This window comes from Dipodomys spectabilis, unplaced genomic scaffold (assembly GCF_019054845.1).
Source record: "Dipodomys spectabilis isolate Male_0828 unplaced genomic scaffold, ASM1905484v1 ptg000076l, whole genome shotgun sequence".
Taxonomy (NCBI): domain Eukaryota; kingdom Metazoa; phylum Chordata; class Mammalia; order Rodentia; family Heteromyidae; genus Dipodomys; species Dipodomys spectabilis.
Window position 1 is genome coordinate 9693118 of NW_024870753.1, and position 27163 is coordinate 9720280.

General features: G+C 48.4%; 2 protein-coding genes across 2 annotated transcripts; both read left to right on the forward strand.

Annotated features, from left to right (window-relative positions):
* Positions 1-926: 926 nt before the first annotated feature.
* Positions 927-9593, forward strand: Vwa5a (von Willebrand factor A domain containing 5A). The gene is made up of 18 exons (XM_042682731.1): positions 927-1008; positions 1126-1328; positions 2095-2317; positions 2403-2578; positions 2732-2846; positions 3601-3770; positions 3975-4063; positions 4224-4368; positions 4938-5017; positions 5474-5588; positions 6644-6808; positions 7028-7128; positions 7358-7614; positions 7840-7920; positions 8006-8083; positions 8546-8676; positions 9207-9333; positions 9477-9593. The coding sequence occupies exons 1-18, from the start codon at positions 966-968 to the stop codon at positions 9554-9556; spliced, it is 2379 nt and encodes a 792-aa protein (XP_042538665.1). The 5' UTR covers positions 927-965; the 3' UTR covers positions 9557-9593.
* Positions 9594-15329: 5736 nt separating this feature from the next.
* On the forward strand, positions 15330-16265 carry LOC122110235 (olfactory receptor 149-like). The gene has a single exon (XM_042682732.1). It carries the CDS (start codon positions 15330-15332, stop codon positions 16263-16265), a length of 936 nt encoding a protein of 311 aa, XP_042538666.1.
* The last annotated feature ends 10898 nt before the right edge of the window (positions 16266-27163 follow it).

Genomic DNA, 27163 nt, shown 5'->3' on the forward strand with positions numbered 1-27163 from the left:
ATCTTTCTGAGATTCCATCCAGAGAGACAGAAGTAATCCTTTCCCCCAAATAGTGCTGTGTATACCGGGAATCGCGGGGAAGAGGGCGCGGCATAGCGCATTTCCTCAGCCAGGGGTTTGTTCTGCACATAGAATCTGTAGGGGACCCAGGTCTGCTTCTGTCTTCTGCTTGTCAACCTTGGGCAGTACTGCAGCCTGGGAGCTTTGCTTGCCTGATGCAACCCTTCTGCTTTTTGCTCATGTGTGTGTCTCCTGCTTGAAGCTTCCTGCAGGTGTGACAAGACTCTCTCCTTCCCCAGCCCTAGCCTCCTCTGCCTGCCCTCGTATGAATGATATGGAAGCCTATTCCATCTCTTCTGGAGCTTTAACTGCTCCTGTGCTTGCTTGGTGCTACTGTCAGAATGTGACATCTATCTGTTGTCTGTCCATCCATCCATCCATCCATCCATCCATCCATAACATTTTCTTGTATATATGCATATACATAGATCAAGAAAGTGTTCTCTTTCTATATATGTCCATATGTATAGGTGTGTATATGTATCTCTCTATAAAAGACATCTCTATATGTATCATAACTTGGCTATGGTGAATAGTGCAGCAATGAATATGGCTGTGTATGTGGCTTTACTGTATCTTTAATTGTAATCTTTTGGATACATGCCCAACAGTAAATATACTTTTGGAAAGGTGGGCTGGGTATGTGAGGCAGCCTTAAGTGTCTGAGCAGTTTCCTGTGGGGCAGAGCTTGGTAAGTCTTACGGCCCCGGTGGGTGTTTGAAAGGAGCCTTCCTATTGGCAGCTTTGCCCACTTCTCTCTACCTTTCCTCTTTCTAGCTGCAGGGTACCCCACTGGATGTGTTCTTCTGCTGGAAATATGCACTTAAGGTGCTGTGTTTGCTGGACCATGTTCAGTGGGGCCCTCTGTTCACAATGAGTCTTTCCCACAGACACTTCATTCCACCATGGTGCGTGCCAGTGGCCTACTCGCTGGCCAGAACAAGCCAGGTAAGCCTGCCCGCCGACACCTCCTCGCCCCGTCTCTGGGGTGCTTAGCAAAGTCCCTGGGTTATGGATGGCAGTATATGAAAGCTTGCTGAGCTCCGTTACCTGATCTCGCCTCAGTGGCACTGAAGAGCATCTCTGTGGACTTATCCATCCATGAGTTCGTGGCCGGCGTGTCTGCAACCCTGAACTATGAAAACGAGGAGAAAGTCCCTCTGGAGGCCTTCTTTGTCTTCCCCATGGATGAAGACTCTGCTGTCTACAGCTTCGAGGCGCTCGTGGATGAGAAGAAGATTGTGGCAGAATTACAGGACAAGATGAAGGTAATGAGGAGGGCCCGTTCCCTCCTCACTTCTTATTTCCTGAAGACACACTCTTTACAGTGCCATGAAATCCAGCCTTTCTAATGGCGAATGTCCACTTCTTTTATTGCTTGCCTAAAAGAGAAATAATAATGATAATAATAATAATAAATAATACACGAAGAATACCAGTAGAGGGGTGAGGGGACTCAATTAGAGGCATCTGAAGCGGACCTGTGAAATCCAGCGGGCCATGGCGTGCCTGCCGCCGCTCAGGGCCGTGTGATGCTCTGGACTATGATGGGGTCAGGGCCGTGTGGTGCTCTGGACTATGATGGGGTCTGTAGGCCATGCTCCGCCGCTGAGTGCCGTGTGGCGCTCTGGACTATGATGGGGTCTGTAGGCCATGCTCCACTGCTCAGGGCTGTGTGGCGCTCTGGACTATGATGGGGTCTGTAGGCCATGCTCCACTGCTCAGGGCCGTGTGGCGCTCTGGACTATGATGGGGTCTGTAGGCCATGCTCTGCCGCTCAGGGCCGTGTGGCGCTCTGGATTATGATGGGGTCTGTAGGCCATGCTCTGCCGCTCAGGGCCGTGTGGTGCTCTGGATTATGATGGGGTCTGTAGGCCATGCTCTGCCGCTCAGGGCCGTGTGGCGCTCTGGACTATGATGGGGTCTGTAGGCCATGCTCTGCCGCTCAGGGCCGTGTGGCGCTCTGGACTATGATGGGGTCTGTAGGCCATGCTCTGCACTTGTCCTTAGCCTCTGTCCTCCTGCTCTCCCAAGGCCCAGAAAAAGTACGAGGAGGCCCTGGCCCAGGGCTTCCAGGCGTACTTGCTGGAGGAGGACGCCTGCTCCCGGGACGTGTTCCGCTGCAACGTGGGGAACCTGCAGCCGGGCTCCAGGGTGGCCCTCACCCTGCGGTACGTCCAGGAGCTGCCCCTGGAGGCAGACGGGGCCCTGCGCTACGTGCTCCCCACCATCCTCAACCCCAGATACCACCTGTCAGGTGAGAGCCCCTGCCCTGGCTGCCGCGGGGTCGCACGGTAACAGTAACGCTGGCAAGCTGACCAGCACGGAGGTCCGCTTTGCAGCTCTGCCTGCGGACAGCAGCCTGGACCTGAAGACCCCGCTCACGCCCCTGGAGCAGCTGCCCTACACGCTGAGCATGTGTGCCACGCTCAGCTCCCAGCTCGGCATCCAGCGGGTCCAGTCCAACTGCGCCCTGAGCCCCGTCCTGTTCCTCGGCCAGGACAAGACCCGCGCTCAGGTAGTGGCGGGTCCTCACATTCTGGGCCGGGTGCTTTCCCAGCCCTTCCTGGATCTTCCTGGCTTTCCCTGTTGGCAGTGAGCCACCTCGTGCCACTCCCGGGAGAAGCCCTGGCCCAGCTCTGACCCCACCCTTTGCTGGCCCCCAACGCAGGTCTCCTTGGCAGAAGGGCACAGGTTCGATCGTGATGTGGAGCTCCTGATCTATTACACGGAGGTGCACAGCCCCCGCGTGGCTGTGGAGCTGGGCGGGCCGGCGGCCAAGCCAGGTACCTCCTTCCTCGCGTTCACCGTTCAGTATGGTGATTTCCACAGCATCAGGTGGGGCTGGCTCTGAGCAGAGCCCTCACCTGAGTCCCTGAACGAGAGCACAGTATGGGTGATCATAGTGGCGAGTGCCCCTGGGTTCCTGCCAGCAGGGCTGAGTCTGGGGAGGTCCTGGGGCTGAGATGGAAGAACAGAACCTGAGGGCACGGAGTCTGCCTGAAAGAACTGCAGAACAGAAGCACATCCTGTGCCCGTTGTGAACCCGGTGTGCGTGAACAGAAGCACATCCTGTGCCCGTTGTGAACCCGGTGTGCGTGAACAGAAGCACATCCTGTGCCCGTTGTGAACCCGGTGTGCGTGAACAGAAGCACATCCTGTGCCCGTTGTGAACCCGGTGTGCGTGAACGCACACAGGTCTCACGGCGGCCTGATTATTCCAGAGTTCTGCTCTCATTAAAATCAGCTGTGTCTCAGCACGACCGCCATCTACCCACACGTACCAACTGCACATACAACAGGGCACATACTGTCATGTTCCCTCCTGCCTGCGAAGCCCACCTTCCTTCTGCTCTTTCACGGGAATCTATCTCACTTCCCACCGCTGCCGCAAGCGGAAACATCACCAGCATCATCGAACACCAGGAGTTAGATTGGGGTTTTCCCAGTCAAATCCACTTTGATTGATTGGGGGGGGGAGAGGGGCTTGAGGGGTGTCTTTGGGAATCTTCACCTCCGGGGTCTGTGCTGTGTGTTCAGACACCCTCATGGGGGACCCGTGCGCCATGGTGAGCTTCTACCCCGAAATCCCAGAAGTGGAGACCTCGAGGAGCTGTGGAGAGTTCGTCTTCCTCATGGATCGCTCGGGCAGCATGCAGTGCCCCATGGGAAAAGAGAATCGCTCCCAAATGCGCATAGACGCCGCCAAGGTAAAAGCAAAGCTCGCTCTGCCGTGGGAGTCCCGTGTTCACGTGGGGATGGGTCTGAGGGGTTCGGCGGGGCTGCGTGGATGCCTCTTCCAGCAGCTAGGACAGCCGGGAGGCCACCCTGGGGGTCGTCAGGGTCAAGGGTCCTGTGGGCATCCATCTGCCCCCGCGTGCTCTCAAGTTGCCTCCTCTCCTGCTCCCCTTCAGGAGACGCTGATCCTGCTGCTCAAGAGCCTGCCGATGGGCTGCTATTTCAACATCTATGGATTTGGCTCTTCCTATGAGGTGTTCTTCCCGTAAGTTTCTGGAAAGTTCCCCCCCCCCCCCCCCCACTCACCCAACAACAACATGTAAAAGAAAGGAATCCTTATTTCATGGGTGAGTGTAGAGCTGGCACGTCATGGGGTGCCAGGTGCCGTGGTGGCGTCACCCGCCCGGCGCGCTTGCGTCTGTCAGGGAGAGTGTGAGGTACACTCAGAAGACAATGGAGGCAGCGGTGGAGAGAGTCAAGCTCATGTCGGCGGACCTCGGGGGCACTGAGATCCTGACACCCCTGCAGAACGTGTTCCGAGGGCGACCCATCCCAGGCCACCCGCTCCAGGTGAGAGGTGTCACAGCAAAAGCAAGGTGGAAAGAGGGAAAACTCGGTGCACGAATCCATGCCTCCGAGCCTCCTGGCTGGGCTGTGGAAACGTGGCCCTGTCGGATTCGGCCTTTTCTCACACCACGAAGAAATACGATGAGAATGGGCACTGGTCTTCCTCCTCAGCATCACGCCAGGGACCATGATTCCTTTGTGGAGGGGTCTAAATTTTCAGGGGAAGCTGGAATTGGAAGGGGTGGAGACATCCAGGGATCTGAACAGACCCAAACCTACTCTGGTTATGTGTGCGAGAAAAGCAAAAGAGCGGAAACACAAACTGAACAGTCCAATAGGTTCTACTTCGGAAGCCAACCTGGGCAGGGCAACCAAGTCCTCTTCAGGCCAGCTGGAGGGTCTGTTTGAATATCAGGCAGAAAGAGGTGACGTTCTTTCCCATCTACATGGAACACAGGGACCCAATGATAGTTTGAAGAGGCATCAGAGCCTCTTAAGTTAGATAGTTCAGGTTCCATGTCCTTAAAATGAATCAGACATAGACTTGTTGAATAGTGTCTTTCTTTGTGCAGGTTTTTGTCTTTACTGATGGAGAAGTTGCTGAGACTTTTAGTGTAATTAAAGAAGTTAAGTTCAACAGCAAGAAGCACAGGTACGACCAAACGTTATATTATCCAGGAGACTGGGAAGAGAGGCTTCCAAGACTGTGTGGGGTGGTGCTGGCCATGCTTTCTACCTTTCCCAGGGTTCTCAGGAGAACCTGGTGGTCAGAGCGATCAGGGCTCCAATGCCCATTCAACCATTTAATAGGACAGCCATATTGGACTGATTTCTAACATACTGGGGGCCTGAGATCTTCACCTACAAAATAAAGCAGAGGACTTCTCCTTAGGAGACTCTTGATCATGCAATCATAGCACTTATTTATAGCATTTCTTTAAATGGGTCCCAGCAGATGCTCAATAAATGGTGCTAATGTATTTTTGGTTGAGAAAGTATACTATCTCTCTCTTTGTGTGTAGACCTCTGAGTGTTCATTTGGTAATTCCCTTCTTGAGGGCCTGTCTCTGATCTCCATCCTTTCTATTTTTTCTTTTAATGATTGCAGGTGTTTCTCATTTGGTATTGGAGAAGGCGCCTCCACCAGCTTAATAAAAAACATTGCCCGGGTGTCAGGGGGCACTGCCGAGTTCATCACGGGCAAGGACAGAATGCAGTCAAAGGTGAGGAGCAGCACCGTGGCACCGGCCCTGGTAGCTACAAGAGGGGAGACGAAATACTGACAAGCATTTGAGGGGCTTCCATCGACAACCAGAACCGGGAACACTGAGTTTTGGTGTCAGGTTTGAGACTCCGTGTCTCTTCGTTACGGTAGCCCATCACCATGGAAACAATACAGAATGAAGGAAAAGGAACAAGTGTGCTATGTCTGAGGCTGGAGAGGATGGTAGTGATACTTTTATGAATATGCATAAAGAGACATCATCTCTGGTTGTATTTTCCAAGACCCTCTTTCTCACTGGGTGTGTATATGATTTCCTTCTTTAGAGGAATGTTTCCCATTCACTTCATTTACATTTATGTTAAATCTTTCAGCTTTAGCTTTACTATGTGCAGAGCAAAAGAAATCCTTAATTCAAATAGAAGCTTTAGGATCAAACATTAACACATTATATCACATTCCCCTGACACACTGTAAATAGTTAATTAATAGTAACATCATGGCTATTCTTTTTTCTTTTCTTTTTGTGCTCCCTCCAGTTTTTCCCTCCCATCCGACCTGCAAGCTGTACAGTTCATGTCTGATCTAGTGTCCAGAGAGTGCCACTGTTGCGTTTGTTCACCATTTGTCCTTTCATTTCTGTGCCTCCCAAAGATACATAAATGAACAGACAGAACAAAAAGGAACAAAAAACAAACACGGCAGAAAAGAAGAAAAAGCCCTCTTGCTTCCATTTCCTGGAGCTGATTTCGATAAACATTATTTTGTATGACGCACAGCGGCCTTGCGCCTTTGTGTCCCTCCCCTAAGTCATCCTCCTTTGGTCTCACAGTGGGTGAAGGCCTGGAGTCCTGTATCATTTGTCATGTCCCAGGTATTTCAGATCTAGCTTCTGCCGTGAGAGGAAATGCGTGCCATTTGTCTCTCTGAGCTTGGCTTACATCACTTACCATGATTTGTTTCAGGTCCGTCCATTTCCCTGCAAACGACACCAGATGATCGCTGGTACTCTTACCAGCCTGTCTTGTTTTCTTTCTTCCTCCTCTCCTGCCCCAGGCCCTCAGGTCTCTGCAGCGGTCTCTGCAGTCTGTGGTAGAAGACATCTCTCTGAGCTGGGATTTGCCTTCTGATCTGTCCACCAGCATGATTTCCCCCGAGCAGACCACCATCTTTAGGGGTCAGAGGTTAATCATTTATGCCCAGCTGAGTGGGGTGATGCCGGTGAGTCCCCGTTTCTGTCTACTTGTCTTCTCACTGCTCTGGCATTTGATTACTGAATGTCCTTGTCCTTGTCAGGTAGTGTTTACCCTGAGTTCCCATCCCTTCCGGTCCTGGCTTTCCCTAACGCCCCGTTCCTGGCAGGGCATTTCCAGGCCCTGAGCTGGGGAGTTTTCCTGGGGCCATCTCCTTTGCTCACATCTGCTCTTCTCTTATTTGCAGCCGTCGGAGGCTACAGGAGAGGTATGCCTGAAGTACACCCTGCAGGGCAAGAGTTTCGAGAGTAAGGTGACATTTTTGCTACAACCCAAGCTTGATGCCAAGTAAGAATTCTCCCTTTTCTTTCCCCCCCTTTTCTCTTCCCTCCTCTGATTACATTCCGGAACCCAATCATTTTGCTACAATCTGTGTTCTTTTCTAATCCATTCCGGTCTGCTTTCTCTTGGGCTCTGGTCTTCCCTCTCCGTTATGCATAGCCTAAACGGGCTCCCAAGGCCGAGGCAGGCAAGTGGTTCTTCTCTTCCTCTACAGCTCAGGAATTTTCCCTTTCAGCCTCACCATTCATCGCCTTGCTGCAAAGTCCTTAATCCAAACCAAAGACCTGGGCTTCCGTGAGACCATAGGCAGAAATAAGATTGAGGTGCTGAACCTGAGCCTGGAGTCCGGGGTCATGAGTTCCTTCACAGCGTTTGTCGCCATCAACAAGGAGCTCAACGAGCCGGTCCAGGGGCCCATGGCGCACAGGGAGGTTCCGCGGCCCGTGCTGTTTTCCACGTCCACCGCCGCCAGGGCCCAGTGCTACAGCAGAGGTGAGCCCAGTCCCGCCAGGTGTGGGGCCCGGGGAGCCCTGGATAGCAGAACACTGTACAGAAAAGGACAGAGGTCCGGGAAGTGGGGGCTTCGCTTCGTATGTGATGGGAATGTCAGAGGGTTTATGGGAAGAAGAGCGAGGGGGAGGCCTCGGACCTGATTGTCGCCACCTGCCACAGAGAGCAGGGGCAGACTGTCTCAAGCTCTCTCTGGGTGTTTTCCAGCCTTGGCAGCAACTTCATCCTCGTTGCGTAACCCTGGGCGCCAGCGCTCTTGCTGTACCACCATGACCTACCGGAGTTGCGGTGAGTGTGGGCCTGCAGGGCTGGAGGCCCGACGGCCGCTGTGCCGCCATCTCCAGGGACGATGGCTCTTCTGTCACCCTTCTAGATGCGGTGAAAGCTCCTTTTCTCAGCCAGAACACGCAGGCATCCAGCTCCAAAGGCGGCCATAAGAGTGAGTTGGGCTGTAAGTTCACTTCTCTGATCTGCGGGGACTGATCTGCCCTTGATCTTCACAGCTCTGCTGTCCTAGAGCTTTCTCTTCCCAGGAGGGAAATGACTTGAAGTGCAGTAGCTGCGGGTGAGGTTTGTCCAGCTGTTAGAGTCAGTGCATGAAACCATCACCCCACCGGAGCCGACAGTGGCTCCATTGAACACAGCCTATCTGCTCTCTCTGCCTACACAGACGGCATGCAGGTGGGGCCTTACCTCTGCACAGCCGGGCTGCCTTCCTTGTTTAGATCTTAGATCCAGGGACGGCCCTTTCATGCGCTGGTTTGGAGGACAGCTCTAGAGGCTGTCTGGTGGCTTTGTCTCTGCAGCGCTCCTGCTCCAGCCTGTCCCTGAGATTAGCAGCTTACCTCAGGGTGCGGAGAAGGCAATAGGTCTGTCATCACCCATCCTTTCTCCTTTTATCTTCTTCCCAAAGTCCGCAGAGAGACTTCAATTATGTTCCTGGTGTACCTGCAAAATGCAGATGGTTCTTGGAACCTGGACGGAGCTCTGGCTCAGGTCCTTGGTCTCAATTTCGAGGACATGCAGACTTCCTACCCTGATGAGGTAAGAGTCAAAGGAAAAGCAGAGGGGAAAGCCTTTGAGGGAGTAGAGAAGCTCAGAGGGGGTTGGGGGCCATTCAGATAGGAGAAGGCATGGTAGGCATAAATGACATCAGTGTCGAACAAAGAAGAGTTTAGAAGTTTTTGAAGTTAAAGCAGAAAGAACAAGGAATTAGCAGGACAGGCAGTAGGAATCATGTTCAGAGTGATGGATGGCAAAGGGAAAGCAAATCCCTGCTTCCACTCTGGTTCTATTCCCAGCCAGTCCTCCTGGTGGAGGAAGTGAATATTACTTTAGGCCTTTCTAGTACTGTCCTACTCACTTCCCTGGGTCTAAAACTTAAGCACCTTCACCCTAAGATCCAGTGGGCTGTTGCTCTGGGCTCCGGACCTGGTTTTACGCCTGGCAAGCGGGCATTGGAAGCTGAGCGAGGAGGGACCGGCTCAGTGTGGCAGGGGAGGCTAGGGTGAGGGCTGGCCTCTGCAGGGGCTCCCCGCCCGGTCTGCAGTCTCAGGTCTCTGTCTGTCACGTAGCAAGTGGACGGCTCAGACTGGGCAACAATGCTGGCTGTGCTCTGGCTGCACGCGAACTGCAGGGACCTGAAAGATGAGTGGCACCTTCTGGAAAGGAAGGCGGTGTCATGGCTCCACGACCACGCAGGTAAGCGCACAGCCCCCGCCCTACGTCACGTCCATGGAGGTAAGCGCACAGCCTGCACCCCGCTTCTCCCTGGGCAGCCAGCTCCTCATCTATGCCCACGGTCTGCCCTGCCCTGCCAGCCTGGCTCAGGCCTTTCTCCCCAGGCCCCGGCGTACCCATGCTTGTGAAGAAAGGCAATGCTTTCCTGAAGTCCTCCGTGAACCCCCGGCTCTTCACCCGCTGAGGAGGAGGAGGAGGAGAAGAGGGGCTTCCCCTAGGCTAACGCGGTTTCCTCCTCCATCTCCTGCTGTGATACAGTTTGCTGTTTCGTGCCCGTTTGAATCAGTTTTGTGCTGTAAATGGAAGGATGCCCACAGCCTCTCCCAGGTCCTCTCCCCGGACCTTAAGTCAGGGTTAACAGCAGTTGTGTGTGAACCTGAACCTGGATCTCACCGTGGTTGTTTCTCACCCTTAGGCTTCGTTGAAATAGCTCTCCTTGATGTGCTGTTCCTTAAAAATCAACGTTGTACCGTTATTAAAGTGATAATGCCTATGCGCTCTTGGCTAAGTCTGGTTTTTTAAAGATGAATTTATTGAACCAGGTGTCGGTAGCTCACGCTTGTAATCTTAACTACTCAAGAGGCTGAGAGCTGAGAATCGTGGTTCTAAGCCAGCTTGGGCAGGAAAGTCTGTGAGACTCATCTCCAATTAATCACTAGAAAACTGCAAGTGGTTCTGTGTCTCAAAGTGTCAGAGCACTAGCCTTGAGCGAAAGAGCTCAAGGACAGTGACCAGGCCCTGAGCTCAAACCCTCATGACCAACAAAAATAAAATATAATAAAATTTTAGCTTATTTTCACCCTATGTAGTTCTTCCAGGATTCAAAGTGTTATTTAATATTCTCACCTTCGAGGAAAGATGAACATTTGTAGAGGTTTACCAAGAGTCTCTCTCTCTTCTTCTTGTAATGTGACATAACTGGGCAAGTGCTTGGATTTGATTGCCTAGCATGGAAAAGCTTGCAGGTATAATTTGAGGCTCCGTTTCACAAGCCAATTTATATACACCACTCAGGCTGGCTTAATGGATACAGTAAGGCCCCTCGACTATTACCAAGTCTTTGTCCAAAATATCATCTTTTCAGCTATGTATAGAATTACCATCCTTGCTAAAGTTTTGTAAATAGGCCAAGTTTCTTGAGACTAGAATTATTTTGCCAAAAACCCATCCCAAAACAAAAAAACAACTTAGTTTTTGCTATACTTCATTTTAGAAAAAAAGGGTGACTGTGATAGATGGTTTTATTTCAGCAAAAACCTCTAGCATCCCCGTGGTGAAACTCCAGTAGAGGCTGGTGGTGTGAGGCTGGCGGAGACGCGCCCAGATCTGCAGGATGAACTCGCAGCACAGCGCGGCTCTCACGGGGGCAGCTGCGCGGCCGAGGCACTTTAGGAATCAGTTGATGGCAGGTGGAAAGTGAGCTAAGTTTAGGAACACCTGGGCTTTCCTGTGGGCCTAACTTTAGGCAACTTCCTAGGTCCTTCTTTATAAAATGAGGTTAGGATGACCTGCTTGACTCAGTCTTTGATAATTAACCCAGTGGATAATGAGATTGCAGCAAGTGAGAATTTGAACATTGGAATGGGTAATAAACTTGCCTTTTTGGTAGCTTCAAGAAAACAGACACATCATTTCAGTTTTGAGATGCAGCACAACTATTACCAACTTGGCTTCCTTGTTTAAAACGATTCAATTGATACTAAATGTTCTACTATAAAAATCTGGGGCTAGGCCCTGGTGGCTCACACCTATAATCCTAGCTACTCAGGAGGCTGAGATCTGAGGATCATGTTCAAAGCCAGCCCAAGCAGAAAAGTCTGTGTGACTCTTATCTCCAATCAACTACCAGAAAAAAAAATGGAAGTGGAGCTGTGGTTCAAAGTGGTAGGGTGCCAGCTTTGAGCAAAAGAGCTCAGGAGCATTCCCCTGGCCCTGAGTTCAAGCCCCATGACAAATAACAACAACAATGTGGGAAATACTGCCAGCTCGATACCTTTCTGGTTAGATTTGAGAGAATGCTCACGGAGCCCATGGTCATTTTTGTAACAACTATTATGTATATTTGTTATATCTCTTGCAGTGTAAGTCAGCTTAATTCAGCATTCAGTTGAAGGTACACTCGTATTTCATTAGATCATTACTGAAATTGTATATTTTTATTAACTTTTTTGTTAAATAATATAGTCCACTTCATAAAGATTTTTTGGAAGATGAAATGCACTAATGAGATCAAATGAGTGCTACATTAATGTGTAGTACTTAGCAAGTGATAAGAGCTTACAGTTAATGGTTAACTAAATATTATGTATTATGTTTTTCTTTTAAGACATAAATATTTATTTCAATCATTTTATGAGCTGTCTTATTATTTTAGGATTTATTCTGATGGTTGATGCACAATAAGTAGTTACTAAATGACTGTAATTTTGCCTTAAATGGCAATTTTTTCTTTGCTTATTAGCCTTCTTTACATTATATTCTTTAAGTAGTTGTACAGAAGGGTTACCAATCAACATGCCAGTTCATGAGTACAATAAATCTGGGTTGATACCATGCCTTTCATTGCTTCCCCCATTCCCCCCAGCCCCACCCCTCCCCTCCATCTTTCTGGTGTCACTGGCTATGCCCGGAACACAACGGTGGGCTCTCCCATCCTCCCCGCATCCCCGTCCTCCTCACCTCGCGCCCCACACACGTCTCCAGTTCCAGCCTCCGTATTCATTTTGTTAGACTGTAAGTTAGCTGTTCAACAGAGCTCCACCGTGTGAATTCTCTCCTGCATGCACCATGCTTCCGTTAATACATTTTCTCTTCATCCTTGCTTTTTGAAGATTTAAAAAATTAGCATCTATTATTCATACAGGAGGATTCTGCTTTGACATTTCTACATAATCACCCAAAGTATCCTGAACCAACTCACCCTCCATCACTCCCTACCCCTCCCCCCTCCATCACCCCTCCCCCTCCATCACTCCCTACCCCTCGCCCCTCCATCACCCCTCCCCCTCCATCACTCCCTACCCCTCACCCCTCCATCACCCCTCCCCCTCCATCACTCCCTACCCCTCACCCCTCCATCACCCCTCACCCCTCCATCACTCCCTACCCCTCCATCACTCCCTACCCCTCACCCCTCCATCACCCCTCCCCCTCCATCACTCCCTACCCCTTACCCCTCCTTCACCCCTCCCCCTCCATCACTCCCTACCCCTCACCCCTCCATCACTCCCTACCCCTCACCCCTCCATCACCCCTCCCCCTCCATCACTCCCTACCCCTCACCCCTCCATCACTCCCTACCCCTCACCCCTCCATCATCCCCTCACCCCTCCATCATCCCCTCACCCCTCCATCATCCCCTCACCTGTCCTTCACCCCCTAGGGCATCCCTCCATCACACCACTCACCCCTCCATCATTCCCATCACCTCTCCATCACTCCTCTCACCCCTCCATCATCTCCTCTCATCCTCTTCACCATCCCCTCACCCCTCCATCATCCCCTCACCCCTCCATCATCCCCCTCACCCCCCATCACCCCCTCACCCCTCCATCACCCCCTCTTCCCTCCATCATCCCCTCATCCCTCCATCACCCCCTCACCCCTCCATCATCCCCCTTACCTCTCCATCATCCCCTCACCCATCCATCATCCCCCTTACCTCTCCATCATCCCCTCACCCCTCCATCATCCCCCTTACCTCTCCATCATCCCCTCACCCCTCCATTATCCCCCTTACCTCTCCATCATCCCCCTTACCTCTCCATCATCCCCCTCACCCCTCCATTATCCCCTCACCCGTCCATCATCCCCCTTACCTCTCCATCATCCCCTCACCCCTCCATCATCCCCCTCACCCCTCCATCATCCCCTCTCCCCTCCATCACCCCTCACCCCTCCATCATCCCCTCACCCCTCCATTATCCCCTCACCCCTCCATCATCCCCCTTACCCCTCCATCACCCCCTCTCCCCTCCATCACCCCTCACCCCTCCATCATCCCCTCACCCCTCCATTATCCCCTCACCCCTCCATCATCCCCCTTACCCCTCCATCACCCTCTCTCCCCTCCATCACCCCCTCTCCCCTCCATCACCCCCTCACCCCTCCATCATCCCCCTTACCTCTCCATTATCCCCCTTACCCCTCCATCACCCCCTCACCCATCCATCATCCCCTCACCCATCCATCATCCCCCTCACCCCTCCATCATCCCCCTTACCTCTCCATCATCCCCCTTACCTCTCCATCATCCCCTCACCCCTCCATCATCCCCTCACCCCTCCATCATCCCCCTTACCCCTCCATCATCCCCTCACCCATCCATCATCCCCCTCACCCCTCCATCATCCCCCTTACCTCTCCATCATCCCCTCACCCCTCCATCATCCCCCTTACCCCTCCATCATCCCCTCACCCCTCCATCACTCCCCTGGCCCCTGCTGGACTCTGAGTCCATTCTGCCAGGCAGGCAATCTGTGGACACACTTCTCTCATGGAGCGTCTCCTTCCAGGAGGTCATTGCCGTTTGCTCACCATCGCATGAGGAATAAAGTTGACAAAGGAATTGCTCCCTCAGCGCTGGCACCGAGTCCCAGTGGGCTTAAGAGGGTTGGGAAATTACTCTGAGTTCAAGGAGGTAGCGGCTGTGTGCGGGGCGGGGCTGCAGGAGCCCCTGGAGACCTCAGTCTTCACAGTCAGGGACCGCAGGCCCAGCCTAGCACACTGTGCTTCACACAGGAGCTGCGAGGGTCAGCTCCTAACCGCGCTCCAGAAACCCCAAGCTTCCAGGTAGACTGTGACACACACACAGACCTTTCTGGTTCTTAGGAATTTTCTTTTCCTGAAGTGGGCTTTAAGATCCATCCAGATTTGGAGTCAGCGTGGGCCAGGTGTGGAGTCAGAGTGTGTTCTGACCCAGGAGGGGAAGAGGAGCTCCCAGAGTGTGTTGCCACACTCTGCAGGTGCGGCTGGGCTTGCTGACACCTCGGAGGATGGCGAGCTCTCTCCTGACTCTTCATCCTGCCTGGTTCTAGGACAGTGCTGTGTAACGTACCGTCTCTATCACCACCTTCAATGATAAGCCGTATTTTTAGACCATGGAGCCAGTGCTTGGAACATAGTAAAACTTCCTGAACCGGTACAGAGGCACACACGTGTCCATGCACATGTGTGGCGTGGGAGACCGTAACACTCACGATATAAGATGTCAGCTGAGTCGACTCTATAGAGCGATTTCATAAAAAATGATTTGCAGATGACAGAGGTGCAACATTCAGCAAAAGCACTTATAGAATTAAGCTTCAGATACATTGATCAGAGACACAGAGTAAGAGACTGGTAGACGAAATCATTAGCATTTTTCATCTCGGTCAACTCGTCCTGTGTCCTGGGATACAAGGGTCTGTTCATGCTGAGGGTGATGCTTTTACTATTGTGGTTTTTGTTGTTCACAGATTATGAAGTTATGCCTATGAAACACACCACGTTAATGATCTTGACTAACACAGCTCATAGGCTACAAAGTCAGATTCCTATTCATTGCTCTGGTATGTAAATATAATTTTATTCCTGTTATTTTTTCAGAGGGTGACACAGGAGTTTGTTACTTACAGATAGCACAAGAACTCCAAATGTAAACATGCTCAAAGAAAGCCAAGCCCTAGAAAGACATTTTTGACTCGAGAATATTTTTGAGTATGTCAATAAACTTTCTGGTCTTGATGTGGAAACCATTAGCCTTTGCAAAATATTTCCTCCAAAGGCCACGTAAACTGACTCTGAAACAGGTGTTTTGTGTTACCTGAGAGATTTACAACAACCTTTCTAACAAGACAGGCTGGGGCTTGTTAAAAGACAGAGATAACACCCTCAGCAGTAAAACATTTTATAGTCAGACACTGGGGTGCAGATTTGGGAGTCTTGGAATCTTTTCAAAGTCAGACTTTCTCACAGTGATGAGGAATGTGTCAGTGGTGACAGAGTTTGTCCTGCTGGGCATCCCGCACACGGAGGGCCTGGAAACCACGCTCTTCCTCCTGTTCCTGGCCTTCTACGTGTTCACCCTGCTGGGAAACCTGCTCATCTTCCTGGCCATTGTCTCCTCCCCCCGGCTGCACACACCCATGTACTTCTTCCTGTGCAAGCTGTCTATTTTTGATATATTCTTCCCCTCGGTGAGCTCCCCCAAGATGCTCTTCTACCTTGTGGGGAACAGCCGAGTGATTTCCTACTCGGGGTGCGTGTGCCAGCTCTTCTTCTACCACTTCCTGGGCTGCACCGAGTGCTTCCTGTACACGGTGATGGCCTACGACCGCTTCGTGGCCATCTGCTTTCCTCTGCGCTACTCCACCATCATGAGCCACAGAGTGTGTGCCATCCTGGCGCTGGGCACCTCCTTCTGTGGCTGCATCCAGGCCATCTTTCTAACTGTGCTGACCTTCCAGCTGCCCTACTGTGGCCCCAACGAGGTGGACTATTACTTCTGCGACATCCCGGTGATGCTGAAGCTGGCCTGCGCAGACACCTCGTCCCTGGAGCTGGTGGGGTTGGTCAGCGTGGGCCTCATGCCCCTCAGCTGCTTCCTCCTCATCCTGGCCTCCTACAGCTGCATCGTTGGCTCCATCCTGCGGATTCGCTCTGCAGAGGGCCGGCGCCGGGCCTTCTCCACCTGCAGCGCCCACCTCACGGCCATCCTAATTTTCTACATGCCAGTGGTCCTCATCTACCTGCAGCCCACCCCCAATCCCTGGCTGAATGCAACCGTTCAGGTCCTGAATAACCTGGCCACCCCCATGCTGAATCCTTTGATTTACAGCCTCAGGAATAAAGAGGTGAAGTCCTCGCTGAGGAGGGTCCTGCATCGATTGGGCTTCCTTCCTGAGGAGTCATGAAGGTCAGCGGTTCAATCCACGCACACGGCACAGCACAAAGGATCTCATAAGTATTTCTGAATTTGAGAAGCACGGGTATTTGTACTCTCATCTCCATTCTGTAATACGAGGAGCTAAGACGCCAAGAGCTGAAATGACTTTCTGACTCTATGGCCTGTGTGCAATGGTGGGGAGGGGCACTTTTCTCCGTAAACAGAACCACCCAGACCTTCTGCTCACCAGCCTTCAGTTTTGTCATCTTTCTTTTCACGCGTGCTTCTTCCTTTTCCTCTTCATCATGGTGATTTCTCATGGAGGTGGCCGTGAAGGTCTCCTCCGAGGCCTACCGTGACTTTATTCTTCTGGATGTAATTCTATAGTTTCAAATAGTGTCATATGAACAGTGTTGAAACAAGAAAAGAACTCATTACCTTATGTAACCGTAACCCCTCTGTACATCACCTTTACAATAACAATTAAAAAAAAAGTTACATGAAAAAAAGGCCTTCTGTTGTCTGATTTCTGGCTAAGACCGACAGCAGGTCTTTCCTAGGTGAAGCAAAGATAGGAGAGTCCTTCACACTGACCCAGCCATCTGTGGGCTTAGACTCGAAGCAGACGCTGGTGTGGAGCCTTGGCGGGTGAATGAGGAGAGGGTAGACAGAGGGCCACGAAGAGGGGCTACGTCAGGAGTCCAGGTTATGAGCCAGCACGTGTCTTACTCTCGCTGATGGTAGTGCGGATCCTGTCCAATCCAGACTGTTGTTCTGTTGTGTTGTTGGCTTCTTTTGTCTCCTGAGCGGATTTGACTTTGCTTTACCTTGTTGCATTTCTTGACTTTTTCTTCTCTCTCTCTCTCTCTCTCTGTGTCCCTCTTTCTTTCTCTCTCTTGCTCTCATTCTCTGTGTTGCTGAAATACACTACGACTGACATTTCAGTCTGGTAGTTTTCAACTCATGAGACTTCTCCTTGGAACCAGCCCTTCAGGAACACTAGTGACATAAAACATTGTTTATGAGTAGTGTTTAAGTATGTGGTGAGCTTTACAATCAAATCTTTAGACTTCCCGCTCAGGCACTGACCTTCTGAGAGTCACTGGGGAACTCTGAGTACGGTCTTGTCAAAGGAGCGACCAGGACAAAGACCTTCCCTTACAGGGTCATTGTGAGGATCAAAGAATGTTATCCAGGCCCAGGGCTTAGCTTATTTATAAGCTAGCTAGCATGTTGGCTAATTAGTCCGCGTTTTCCAGAGATGAGCCCAACAGATACACATACAAAAAGCCCTAGATTGACCCAGTTACATCCTAATTAAGCTACGGTAAGTTGAAGGTGTCGTCAGGTGACAGTGCATTTACTAGACCTAGCATACCTGTCACCGTCCCTTGGCCACACAGTAGTAAACAGCTGGCCACACTGGTTGTCTGTCCTGGGGATCTGTTTGCAGATGGCGGAGCTGAGGTTCTCCACCACTGCCCAACACTACAAGATGGTGACACTGCATGGAGGAAGAGGCCAAGGTTCAAAGTGGAAAGCACAATTTTTAGTGCACCTACAGCATTCGTACCACTTGAAAGTAAAAAACTAAATAAATAAATCAAAAGTAAAACCATCATAAGTTGAAGACTTTGTGTCTGTGTGTGTGTGTGTGTGTGTGTGTGTATGTGTGTGTGTGAATGTGTGTATGTGTGTGTGTGTGTGTGTGGGTGTGTGACTGTGTGGGTGTGAGTGTGTGTATGTGTGTGTGTGAGTGTGTGTGTGAGTGTGTGAGTGTGTGTGAGTGTGTGTATGTGTGTGTGAGTGTATGAGTGTGTGTGAGTGTGTATGTGTGTGAGTCTGTGAGTGTGTGTATATGTGTGTGAGTGTGTGTGAGTGTGTGTACGTGTGTGTGTGTGTGTGTATGTGTGTGTGTGTGTGAGTGTGTGTGAGTGTGTGTGTATGTGTGTGTGTATGTGTGTGTGTGTGTGTATGTGTATGTGTGTGAGTGTGTGTGTGTGTGTGTGTGTGTTATTAGAAACTGGTTAACAGATTTGGAGGCTAAAAAATGCCAAGATTTGGAGCTGGCCAGTGGAGCTGGCCAGTGGAGCTGCTGGTGTAAATCCAGGGTAGCTCTGTCTGGCTGTGAAAGCCTGAGAAGCAGACAAGCCAGGGGTACACATTCTAGTCTAAGGGCAGGTTGTCCTGCTATCAGCCAGACCACTGAGTTCTGGTCCACTTAGTGTCTTTGTGCCAGGCCTTCCACTGATGGCGGGCGGGGTGGGGGAGCGCCCACAGAGGCAGGGCAAGCTCCACTTTGTGTAGTGACTGAAACGTTACTGTCATTGTGCACACCTGCACAAATGCTCAGAGTAAGATTTGCCCAAGTATGCGGACATTCTGTTGCCGAACCCAGTTAACACATAAAAATGAACCATTAGAGCCAGTGTTGTATAGACTACAACATTTGAATATATAATGCTTTCTGGGTTCACTTACATTCACACAGTAGAATTCTAGTCCTCAGTTCTCTTTAACATAAGGCTCATGAGCTGCTGAGCCCTAACACATGATAAAAGTATTGGAGGTTCTATCATAATTACATAGTTCGTGTCAATTCAATGTGTATTTGAGCTTTAGCTACAAATAACAAATTGTAGGCAAAACATAATGACAAGGTAAGAAAAAATAGTAGAGAACATGAGCCTGTTTTAAACTGACTGACATTCTCAGGAAACATCAGAAGTGACAACCTTCCTAACTTGTAATAACCACTGGAAGTTAAGAACTTGTCAACAATAGCATAGCTATAAGATTAAAGGTCATATTCGATTGGACGGGGTTTCAGTTAGATGCACAAACTCAGACTCAAATTATAACTGCAGATAGAAGAGGAAACAGTAAGGCTAACCACTAGGCCATCTTTGAGATACCAAGAGAGTATAAAAGTTTTGCTGTGATCAGCTAAGATTTCTAGTATTTGACATGAGTTGAGTACTGTGTTTAGTCCTTCGTAGTCTCATCTACTTAACTCTCATAATAAGACTAGGAAGCACAGACTAATTGATATTATCTCTATCTTACAGATGGGAAAATTGGATTAGGCAACTTGTTCAAAACTAATCACGTGGTCCTGCTATTCCCAAGCCCAATCATCATCATTTGTTGAAACTCAGATAATAGTGCTTCTTTCTTAAATTAGATAATGGAAGGATCTTAATAAGAAACATATTTACAAAAATGCGAACCACTTACATCAACTTACCATAGCTCCCACAGGGATCCACAGAGAAGAAAACTTTTCACATTAATTAATCTCAGTGGTATCACTCCTGCGAGATGCCTCTCAAGCTCATTACAACTTCGAATTTTTTTCCCTCTCATTTTTGGTCCTTATTTGTGGGTTGTGTCATGGGGCAGCATCGGTTAATAAGACAGGGAAAATTGGCCTGAGCAATGCAAAAAAAAAAAAGTTTATTCAAGTGTTTATGCCTCATGGCTCTCTCTGCAATTGCAGCTCAGGGAAAGCTAACCATGAATGTGACCTCACAGGAGCCTGAGGCTCTGCCCGTTTGCCTGCTTGTGAACAGCTTTACTGAAGTTGATTCTTCCTAAAACACTCATACTTCCCAGCCTCCCTATGTCTCTTCATATCCGAGCTAGTGATAAAAATCGCACTCGCCAGTTACAATGCAATTGGTAGTGGTAATGGGGAATTACAAAGGTGGACACGGAGCCTTGGGAAGGCCTTGGCTCCCGCAGCTCTGTGCTGTGTGCAGGATGCGCTCACCGTGCAGCAATGCCACTGGCATCTGGCGATCATATTTCAGGGTTCAGAAGTGGCTTTGCCCAGCACATGGCGAAGAACAAGAATTAAAACCTGAGCCACAGGGCCCGCGTGAGCAATTTGAGATTGGTGAATTTCAGGATGGAATGCAGAAGGCTTAACTTACCAACCATGACGACCCTCATGGTTTGAATGAACAAGAGACTTGCTGGTTCTTTCCATCAGCCACAAGGCTGAGACATGCGATATCCCACACCCAGCTCTCCTGTTCTGACTCCCTGGCTACATGCAGTTTATACTCCTAGGTATTTTCATGGCACAAAGGAATATATACTTTAAATATATGAAAAGATGCGCATGTGCTCATACTGGCTTATGCATAATATAATCGCTGAGAATAACAATTATTTGAATAAGACACAATATATTGGACTCTATTGTTTTAGCAAAACACAGTAGAAATCCTTTAGGGTGCAAAATGAATGAAAAAATCTATGCCAAAGCAGAGTAATGGCTGTGGCTCAAATGGTAGAGACACCTAGCTTTGAGGAAAAAAAAGCTCAGGGGACAATGCCTGAATTTTAACTCTAGGTGCTGAATTTTAGCCCCAGGACCACAAAAAAAGGGTGTGGGGGGGCTCAGAGCAATAGATGCTTATGTCCTTTTAGATGTAAGTAGATAGAGATGCACAGGGTTGACAATGTCATGTAAAGCAATTATTTTATGTGCAATGAATCAACAGGGCAAGCAATATTCATAGAAAACACAGAAAGAAATAAGAAAAAAGTATAGTTCTGTCAAGGAAATGTATTTAAATCTATGAATCTTATGTGTTCTGGAACAAGATTTTGCAGCAATTTGGAGCTTATCTACCACATAGACGGAAGCTTTCCAGGGAGAGGCACTGGGCACTTCTGTGGATCTTTGCTTACCACTTCCATCTTTAATTCTCCCCTTCATTCCAGCCAGGAGCCTGGGCATAGTTGAACGCTGTTAGCTATTTGCAGTATGACGCTGCCCATCTCCTGGTAAACGGTTTCTGCGCGGCTGGCCCTCAGCCACTGCCAACTGTGTTATTTATAGAACTATGCCACGCCACTTGGAATCCAACTGTGGCCAAACTCAAGAAACACATTTAAGTCAGATCACCCCAAAAGCCAGCAGAAGTACAACAGAAATTATTCCTTATTCCTAGTTCTTAATCAGTATAAAAGAAACGTTGAGCTTAGAACTAGAACTCTGAAATGACCACTGTAAATAGTTCCTAACTATAATTTCATTGCAATTAAATTAATATAATTAATGCAATTTATATTGATATGAATTAAGGTACAAAATTTGGAGTCTGGATCCCAGATCTAAGTAGATTCTATCAATTTTAATTAACTTGTTGCATTAATTGAGCAAATGTTTCATGCTATCTAACAAAGAATTTCAGAGAACAAAAAAATGAACCAGAAAGAACTATTAATTATGAAACAAATTATGCATCACCCATCACAAAATGAACGTAGTTAAAATATAAAATGGGTTCAAATGAGAGAAGCAAGTTCTACCTGTAAATGTTGAGACAGGCCCAGTGTAGCAGACATTTAAAGTTTTATCAGTTGGGGGGATATGAAAATAGTGGAAAACTTAGAAGAATAAAAAAAAATTGGGGCATTCGGGACAAAAAATAAAAAGAATCCATAAGAGGCTAAGGCACAGGAGTGGCAAGAAAACAAGAAAAATGCCAACAGTTTTCTTTTCCTAATTTGATTTTGTTTATAAAAATAGTATATTTGTTAGATATGGTACAGCTCTTTATTATAAAATACCATATACTCTGTTCAGTTGTGCACCAAGCAATGGTGCTTCCAATACTGGCAGACCACGGATGCAAGGTGCTCTCATAAGACCATTACAGAGCTGAAGAGGTCCTGATGCTCAGTTGCTTTGTAGCCCTTTCAACATGAGAGAGACACTTGCGCTCACGTGTTTGTGGTAATCTGGGTATAAACAAACCTACTACACTTCCAGTTATCTGTAAGAACAACTCAGCATGCGGTACTGGGTTGTAGCAGTGGATCCTTGGGTGACTGGTTTGTGTATTCACTATACTACAGAGGTTTATTTTGTTTGTTTGCTTTGTTTCATTTCTTGTATTATGAAAGTACTGGGGCTTGAACTCAAGGTTTGGGCATTGTTCCTTAGCTTTTCCTCCTCAAGGCTGGTGCTCTATCACTTGAACCACAATTCCACTTCCAATCTTTTGGTGGTATTTGGAGATAAGAGTCTCATGGACTTTCTTGCCCAGGCTGGCTTAGGACTGCAATCTTCAGATCTCAGCCCCCTGAGTAACTAGGATTACAGGTGCATGTTACTGCATTTGGTTTTATGCTATAGATTTTATTATTATATTCAGGGGGTGGTTCTGCCTATGAAATAAGAAGGTTTAATTTAAAACTATATTGTTAGGGGCTGGGAAGGTGGCTCAGTGGTAGAATGCTTGCCTCATATGCATGAGGCCCTGGGTTCGATTCCTCAGCACCACATAAGCAGAGAGGAGGAAGTAGCGCTGTGGCTCAAGTGGTAGAGCGCTAGCCTTGAGCTGAAGAGCTGAGGGACAGCGCCCAGGCCCAGAGTTCAGACCCCCCCCGACCGACAAAAACAAAAAACAAAAAACTATATTGTTAAATCAATAGCAGCCTTATCATCTCATGTGTACTCTGTTTTTAAATTATATCAAGAGGTCTCATGGAGGAACTGATGTAAACCATGCAGGTAATTTGTATAAACATATGCCATGATACTCTTGACACAATGACAAAATCATCTAATGACACATTTCTCAGGGCCTGTCCTCACTGATAAGTGAGACATCACTCTTTTATTACACGATAGGACTTTATGGAATCTGTATGACGCTCAGCATGGTGAAGGATGTAATAGGTTTGTACACCGCTGGTTTCACCCAGGCTGGGGACATAGGCTCTGCTGTCAAGACCCAAAGAGAAGGAAAGTCTGGCTTAGAGGGGTCCTTCGCTGGCCCTGCCTGTGCTCTCCTTGGGCTCTGCATTCGGTTGCTTTGGAGACCCGTCTCCTAGGACCCGTGAGTCAGCCACAGACCAGACCGAGTTCACAGGGTCTCGTGAAATGAGATTGTGAGCAGCAAGGTCAGTGAAAATGCGGCTGAGGAATAAAAACACATCGATCAAATAATTTCCAAAGTCCATCAAACATAATAAGGGCGATTATTTTTGATGCATATTCCACCTCTAACCTTCACATGATCAGGTCCTGCAGGTTCTGTTTGTTGTCAGGTCTGGGAGAGGAGCACACCAGGAGTCTAGTTTCTTTGTTCTAAAACTTATCAAATAGTATCTCTTATACATTTTTTTTGCAAACATGAATAAATAAGGTCATGCTTTGTTACTTTCATTCAGAGTTTTATGAATCACAAGTTATTGCTTTTCCAAAATGAAGCTAAGTGTGATAAAGTTCCTGTGCAAGCCAATACCCAGAGGCTTGGAGTCAGGGCCTCCAGACGGCCAAAGCGGTAAGCTGCAAGAAGATGCAGCGTTCCTCTTAAAACACGCTCCCAACTCCAACTCATAACAGCCACAGATAATCAGATAAAGAGGCGCTGTGTGTTTTGAGTGGAAAGTCTCAGAATCGGCAGGATGAGGTGGATGCTCACACTCATGAGGCTCATGACACCGGAAGGTGCCGGAAACCTCAGCCATCTGATCTCAGACCCGGTGACTGTATCCCCGAGACTCTTTATAGGACCTTACCCCAGCAGTCAGTGGTCAGAATCCTCACTTCCTCGTTCTTCTCTGTTATCTGGCTGAAACAACTCCTTCCAGCATCTTCCAAATAAATAATGATAAAGGTTCTTTCCTCCTAAATCCCATCACACCATCTCACGCTGTTTGCTGTCCACTTTTCTCATCCTCTGTCCTCTGTATCCTTGATTGCTCTGCAGATTGTTGATTATTTCCATGCCTAGGTCATCCCAAATGTCATCCAATTATATGAATTTTAAAAAGAGGCCAGCAACACATCTGTATGGTTATTCAAGGAACTAATTTAAAGGAATATCATCTAAGTCTACTTTTCCTTTATTGGAAGACCCTTCTCTCATCACTGTGAGATTACATCCTTTAATCCAAAAGGTCACATGAGCAAGGACAGAAGTAAGGAGCAGAATTGAATAATGAGCAAAAGAGATCAGAAAGCAAATCTGATTCGGTACCGTGCATTTCCTGACTCAGGACAGAGAGATCTCAACAGCACTGTGTGCTCCGGTTCTAATCATGATCACGGGGATATTTTCTGACATGCCCTCTTGAAGTTATGTGTGCTTTGTGAAACTCTTCAATATTGACTAGTTGGTTTTATTTAGAAGCCTGGGAGGTTGGTGAAGTGGCAGTAGATATGAACAGCCATCTGCTCTCGGGTCCACATATTAAAGAGATACACTCACAAATAACTTGGGACTTTGCATAGGTTATGCTCAGAGACTAATATTTTACCATCAGTGCCCAGTCTATCAGAGAAATGGGTACACCCAGTGATCTTCCATTAAGGGACCTATGGATTCTGATTAAAACTTAACTATAATGTGAGTAAATGTGCCCACTTATCAAACAGTTGTATCCTGTTCACGGCTTTCTCTACCCAATATTTAGACTTACTTGAATACTTTTTAAAAACTGGGGTTGGAGGCGTGGCTTCATTGGTAGAGAGCTAGCCAGTAAGCAAAAGCAGCTGCAGGTACTGAGTTCAAGTGCCAGTCCTGGACCTAAAAAAAAAAAAGAAAAATTATTATTAATATCCTTAAGTAGTTGTACAAAGGGGTTTCTTTTAGACGTTTTGGCATACCTATCTTATTAGTATTATTTTGAGCTGTCTTGAACAAAATGCTTCACCTGGAAGTATGTTCTGCTAGAGTCAAGTCTAGCAATCAAGAGAGGCAATTTGAGTGGCTTAGAAAAAAATGTACACTGAGGTCTGGTGTAGGGGCAGCCACAGATAAATATATTTATCTTTTAAGTTTACTTAAAGAAAACTTGCAGAGGGGCTGGGAAGGTGGCTCAGTGGTAGAGCGCTTGCCTTGCATGCCTGAGGCCCTGGGTTCAATTCCTCAGCACCACGTAAGCAAAAAGAAAAAAGCCGGAAGTGGTGCTGTGGCTCAAGTGGTAGAGTGCTAGCCTTGAGCTGAAGAGCTGAGGGACAGCATCCAGGCCCAGAGTTCAGGCCCCATGACTGGACCCCCTACCCCCCAAAAAAGAAAGCTTGCAGATTTTTAATGGAAATTTTGTCTTGTTCTGCAAAATCCATTTGGAGGAAGACGTCTGTTGTTATAGCAACATGTGGAGCTTGTCAGGACAACACACTCGGAGAGATTTCCAGTGTTGTAAAACAGAACCTCAACTACTTCCAGGGACAGTAATTTACTGATGGGAAATCAGTGGACCAGGGGCTTGAAGAAGGCTCAGAGTGATGACAAGCCAGCTAAAACATTCATGAGGATTTGCTGTTCAGAGAAGTGAACATTGTAGACCATTGGAAAAAGGCAATCTTTCAATGCTAAGAACAGAACATAAAAACCAACAAAGCCCAATAAGCCACTAGAGCCAAGTCTGATGTCCATCTTTATTTTTCAGGTAAAGAAGAAAAGACAGAGCCAGGGGCGTGCTCATGGTAAAGCAGTTTCCCAGTGAGCACAAAGCTTTGGGTTCAATCGCCCCCACACCATCAATGGCCCACACCATCCAGTCAGTCTACAGCTGCCAGACGAAGTTCTTAGCCCTTCACCCTGGAGAGGGCATTTCACCTTCAAACCCAAAATGCATGAGACTACTTGCTACCACCTCTACAGTGCTGGGTTACAGGTGTGTGGCACCTTGCCCGGCTTGCAATCCCTTTGTGGGTAACAGGTCTTAATAACAAGTAGCAGGCTGAAACGAGAGCATGACTGCAAAGAAAATGAGATGGCAAAGCTTTTTCTAACTCAATTAAATAGCTGGCACATCCACATAGAGATTTATATGAAGGAACAAAGTTGTAAAGGCACTCAGTGTGGAAAGAAACTGATGTTCTATTCCAACAAGACACAAAGGAGGTTTGGAGACCACTCCGAAACTCTGGTCAACCATTATAGCTATGTTGTCATTGGCGATAAAGATGGTACTGGTAACTAGTCCACACCTGCATTCAAGATGGTGGAATTTTAGAGAACAGCAATCCTCCACAATATTATATCAAGTTCGATTTGCAATTAGGCACAATTTGTAGTTAGGCATACAGAAATGGCAAGTATACAGGAGGTGGTAGGTTTTAGGTAGCATATTTAAAACTGAGATTTATACTAAATTTGCAAGTCCTGGTTGTGAGGGTTGATTTATGTTTTGATTCCTAGCAACCCTAAGAGCCAGGGAATGTGGAATTTCCCTTTGATAGATGCGCCGGCAACAGGATCTACTCTCCTCGGCTTTGGAGCTTCATGTTCCCGTAATGTGAGAGGAGGAAGCAGCACTGGGCGTGGTCTGCAGGCAGCATGGAGCCAGGTCTCTTCCTCACTATAAAGGAATGTGAAATGCAAAAGGACAGCTGTGTGCTGGCCACAGTGACCCCACGGATGACCTGCGGCAAATGCTCGCACTCTCCACGAAAGCCTTCAGCGCTGGAAATGAGCTTGAGTAGGAATGGCGACTCTGCCTTACCTTCTTCTTGAGAATGAGCCCACAGGCTCTTCTCTGTCTCTCCAAATCACGCCTGGGTTCTGATCTTCTCATTGCCATGTCTCTGTAGGAAGATGGCACCGGTGGTGGCCCTCTTCCCTTTAGCTTACATTTACACCCATCCAGGCTCACCTGAGGGGCTACATCTGGTGTTAAGTCAGGAGCCCTAAGCCAGGTGTTCAGACATACTGCATACATTTCAGCAGCTACTGTTGGCTTCCTAGTTGTCATGGCAATGTAGGTCAGTGACCGTTTGACATCTTCAGTTTCCAAAGTTATCATAAGCAGAACCGCGTGACAGCGTCCAAACCCTTCTTGTGTTCCCTTGGGACAGAGCATCGGGTCACCGTCATGCTGTCATCTGTCATACAGCCTCCGCATTACCGGCTGCGCTCTGCAGATTGTGCTCGACCGCCCCCTGGCGGATGT

Excerpts from the sequence above, each read along its gene's own strand:
- LOC122110235 (XM_042682732.1), top strand. The coding sequence starts at position 15,330 with ATGAGGAATGTGTCAGTGGTGACAGAGTTTGTCCTGCTGGGCATCCCG.
- Vwa5a (XM_042682731.1), top strand. The coding sequence starts at position 966 with ATGGTGCGTGCCAGTGGCCTACTCGCTGGCCAGAACAAGCCAG. Across the intron at positions 8,084-8,545 it reads CCATAAGAGTGAGTTGGGCT|TCCGCAGAGAGACTTCAATT; the intron begins GTAAGTTCACTT and ends TTCTTCCCAAAG. Across the intron at positions 9,334-9,476 it reads ATGGCTCCACGACCACGCAG|GCCCCGGCGTACCCATGCTT; the intron begins GTAAGCGCACAG and ends CTTTCTCCCCAG.